Genomic DNA, 4,672 nt, shown 5'->3' on the forward strand with positions numbered 1-4,672 from the left:
CAGATAGATAAATGCACATGTACATGAACACACACAGAAGAACACGCTTCCCCCTACTGGCTAAGACCTGCCATAGTTCCTTTGGAAATCTTTTAATTTCTCCATGTAAATCACAGAAATGGAGCCTGTGCACCTTCCTCCCTCCATCTTCTACCTTTTATTTTCCTTCCAAACTTCTCCCCCAGAGGGAGATATCTATTTCTCTCCACCCTCCTTTCTGCTGCCACATTTGTCCATAGCTACTTGTCGCTGGACATGAAAGAACAACAAAATGGCCAAAAATTGAATAAAAATCACAAGCCAAAGTTGCCAGTGTAGGTGTGGGCAGCACGCCCAGTTTCTCATGCTTAGTTTCCAGACTTATTTTAGATATTTTGGCGAATGTCTTTATATCTTTTTTATAGATATATTTATATCTTCCTAGGGGGAAGAGCTTCAAAGCCTTCTGTTCTCTCAATGAGCAGTGGCCATCATGAAGCATTTTTCCGATGCACCCAAATGTATCTCCCTGATGGTTACAATGACTCCTTCCAAAAAAAGTGGGCCAGTTCCTCTACCCTCTTCCCTGGAAATTAAGGTCTTCACCCCTCTGTCCAGCCACAGAGCTCTATCTGTATATCTCATTGGGCCTTTGCAGTACGATGCACCCAAATGTATCTCCCTGATGGTTACAATGACTCCTTCCAAAAAAAGTGGGCCAGTTCCTCTACCCTCTTCCCTGGAAATTAAAGTCTTCACCCCTCTGTCCAGCCACAGAGCTCTATCTGTATATCTCATTGGGCCTTTGCAGTAGTCTAGTATTGTAGTGACTTCAGTAAAAGTCTTATCTCTCCTACCAGACCATAAACACCTTGGGAACAATGATTGATTCATATCTGAATCTTCTAATGCCCAACCAGTTGTAGACACCCAATAAATATCCATTGGGTGGGTGAACAGATAAATGTAGCTGTCTCAGGAGAACCCACCTGGCAACCTGGCTACCTGGCTAATTGGAGATAATAGCAAGAGATATTCCATATACTTTCAAAGCATAAAAGAAAGAAGTTACAAAGTCAGATTTTGACTCCAAATTAAGTAAAACTAACAGTGACTAATGTCCAACAGTGAAATGTGCTTTGTTGACCCCCAGTTGGAGCTGGCTGACTTCCTATGAAGAATGCATTAGTGCTTGTATTTATATTCGGTTAGCACTTGCATGGGGGGATCTAAAATACCCTTCAATATTACTATTTTCTGTGATTCTAAAACTCTTTCCACCATATTCCACTGTTGGTGAGCCTAGGTGTACTAGCTGTGTTCTTACTAACAGAAAAAAAAAGAAAAATACCATATGTTCTGGGCTACTTACCAGAGTAACTGCAAATGCTGATGTTCACCAACAGGAAGACAGTTGCCAGCTTCATGACAGGTATCTGGTATTTTCCTGGAGTTTAAAATTCAAATAGAAAACCCAGCAAATCCACCAAGCCAGTGGTTCCAGTTGCCGTGCAAAGTGTGACAGCTGCTTTTGCACACACACGTATTTATACACACACTAAAGACCTGAATTTCAGTCGCCACCACTTGACTCACCAGAAAAAAGCATGAAAGTCACGTCGCCTCACTAAACAAAGCAGAGGGCTATCCGCTCTCGCTCATGTTCCCACGAGAAACAAAGCTTGGATGAACACAGTCTCAAGTACCTCTTGCACAAGCTCTTGCACAAAAATGAAGGTGGAAGGCAAAGAGAACTCTTCTTCTGGAAGCGCACTGAAAAGAAGTGGAAGTTTTATACTGGGATTAAAAGGAATGTTCTCTCCTAGTTTTCTGTTCTCTGCCAGTTTTCTGTTTATTTAAAGTTTGACAATCGCATTACCTGATGAGGTACCTACCCACTTACAGAAGCAACCCAGAGGCCGCCTCGGCCCTAGTACAACACAGAGTCAGCCTAATGACATTTAGGGCCACATTTCTCTGGAATTCACCATCTTCATTCCCACTCCCCCATCTACTATGGCAAGATCTTCTGATCTTTGTTATCTTTTCTAGTGTCTCCCAGTTGTTTTGGGAATCTTCAGGGTGACTTCTTTGTGCTGTCATATACAATAACAGGCTCAGGATCTAAAATCAAAATGCCTTTTTAGAAACCCGGGATTCAATTTTTACTATTTGTGTAATCTTGAATTAGACATTTTTAATCTATGGTATTGATCTTCTCATCTAAAATAGGGATATAAATAGCAATGACTGACCCTTAGGTATACAATCCTGAGGGGAAAAAAAAATTATTTTTTGTAAGAACCTGTTTACACAATTTGAATCACCCAAAATGTGCATTTTGGAACCATTTTGGCAGTTCAATTCCAGGCAATCATGCAAATAATAATAACGTGCTGGCCACAGAACTAACCTGCTCCTAAGGCTGCCCTCCTGGAACCAGGACTCAGCCAGGATGACTCCACCTGTAAGCATGAGCACTGCAGTTCTCTGGGGCACCTGGTGGGCCTCACATGCAAGCAACAGGTTGACAAAGAACCTTGAAGGGAAGAAACAGGGAGCGGAGCCCATGTGGGTACAGGTACTGATTCAGGGCCCCCTGGCCAAATGGCGCTCCTGGCTCCAGCCATTTCCACCACCAAGGGCGAACCCAGAAAATTTTGAGGAGACATACTACGGCACAGGCCCCTAAACTGCAAGGCCAGGGGTTGGGGACTCATTTACCCCATCCAAGGGTCTGGTATTGTTATGAAGACCTAATAAAATTATGCAGACAGAGCACACAACTGTGCCAAACCAAGATTAATGATTAATAAGTGTCACCTATTATCAAGTCCTTTAAGTTACCAAGTAATAATTGCTATTTCTTTATCTTTCTGCCACTTTATAAACTGCATGAAAGAGACCATGAACTACTGCCACAGTACTGCTTTCTCTGCCAGGCACTGCTTCTGTTTCCCCTGCATGGTGCCATCTATGCTAATGATGTTGACATGCCAAATCCCTCTGGGGCCCAAGATTGTTTAGTAAAGTGGTGGCAAGGTTGATGCCACCGTTTGGTTGTGATATCTTTTTGGGTACTAAACCATCCCTGCCCTCACCTGGGCTTGTCATTTGTTAGTTTGCTTTCAAATCGTTTTCCTGAACTTTCCTCTTCTGCTCTGTACTGTAGAAAGTTGAGTTTTCAAAACTGTGGTTTCCAGGCTTCCTGGCCAACTGCATCTGCTTCAGTTCAGCCAGTGGAAGGCACTGGTAGGAAAACTGGAGGAAGAGAGAACGGGATAATGCAGAGTGTTTCTCTCTGTGCATAGTGGGGAGACAGCTTGGGCAGGGACCACACCTTCTTTGTGGCTGAAGGTCCTTTCAGAAAGGCCCGTCCCTCGGTTCCGCCTATGCCAGCAGATCCCCCACTGTTGCAGCTTCTACAGCACAGCCTCAAATCCTGGACCCCACCTTCACACTCTGTCCCTCCTGGTCTAGAAGCAGTACCAGCTTCCTGCATTTTGTTCCGCCTATGCCAGCAGATCCCCCACTGCTGCAGCTTCTACAGCACAGCCTCAAATCTTGGACCCCACCTTCACACTCTGTCCCTCCTGGTCTAGAAGCAGTACCAGCTTCCTGCATTTTTTAATCTCAGGGTTGCTTAAACTGCATGTCTAGCACTTTGTAAATTAACCTCTATGTTAAATTCTTCCTATTTGATCACTTGGGTATGGTTTTGACTTTCTGGCTGGACTCTGACTGATAGAGCATCCTAAAATATTGTAGAGCTTCCAGTAAAAGTAGATCTTTCAGTTTTTAAACATAGACTTCTGTCTCATATGTGCCAAGTTATGAATCCACGAGGAACAGGGCCAAAGCCTATCCAAGAGGAATACAGCATTACACACACAGAAATGCTTCTGACTTCTACCCTCTGAAGTGTTTGGAACTGTCTAAAGTTTCTCTGCTGGTCTCAGCCGGTGAGTTCTTCCCCAGGAGGCTCTTCAGACCCCTGTGAAAATAGATTTTGAGGTTCTACCTAGCAGTCTGGCAGATGCACAGTCCTGACCAGAACCTAGCAGCAGACATGGACGGCGTAGACTAAAGGTTAGAGACTGCTCTACACACAACACACACATACGCTCAAAACAGCCACATGTATCCAGACACTTATACACGTATGAACAGTAAATGTGTATGTGTGTACACAGCCAGACCACACCGACACACATAACTATCAAGCACTACTGTTTTCACTCATTTGTTCGACAAATGTTTACTGAGTCTCTTTTGTGCGCCAGGCATTAGAGCAGTAAGCCAGACAAGCAAATGTCTTGTCTCCATGGAGCTGACAATGTAACGGGATGAACAGACAATAAGCGGGTAAACAAACAAAGGAAACAACTAGAGGTAAGTGCTATGAAGAAGCAAACAGGGTGCTGAGAGAGGAAACGAGTGGATTGGGGAACAGTCAGACTTGAAAAGTGACTTGGGCTTGGCTGCTGCCATGTTCCAAACCATTGTGTTAATCATGTCTTTTCATTCTGTGTTGTTGGTGATTTGACATCTTGGGGACTTGCTGACCTTAAAGGGACTGCCTCTCCCGAGGCTGGCTAATTCCTAGAGGTACAAACAACTCACCGGAGAGCATCCCTTTCACAGGCAAACCAACCAATCCACAGCCTGCACTCCCAACCACCTTTAGCAAACA

General features: G+C 44.1%; 1 protein-coding gene across 1 annotated transcript in view; it reads right to left on the reverse strand.

Annotated features, from left to right (window-relative positions):
- The window catches only part of LOC103582887 (secretoglobin family 3A member 2), a 3,783-nt gene extending 2,284 nt beyond the window's left edge, over positions 1-1,499 (reverse strand). The window contains exon 1 of the mRNA XM_008564358.1: positions 1,352-1,499. Within this exon, the coding sequence (XP_008562580.1) occupies positions 1,352-1,406 (55 nt within the window). The 5' untranslated portion in view covers positions 1,407-1,499. The remainder of the gene's footprint in view (positions 1-1,351) is intronic.
- Between the last annotated feature and the right edge of the window lie 3,173 nt (positions 1,500-4,672).

This window comes from Galeopterus variegatus, unplaced genomic scaffold (assembly GCF_000696425.1).
Source record: "Galeopterus variegatus unplaced genomic scaffold, G_variegatus-3.0.2 Scaffold18370, whole genome shotgun sequence".
Classification (NCBI taxonomy): Eukaryota; Metazoa; Chordata; class Mammalia; order Dermoptera; family Cynocephalidae; genus Galeopterus; species Galeopterus variegatus.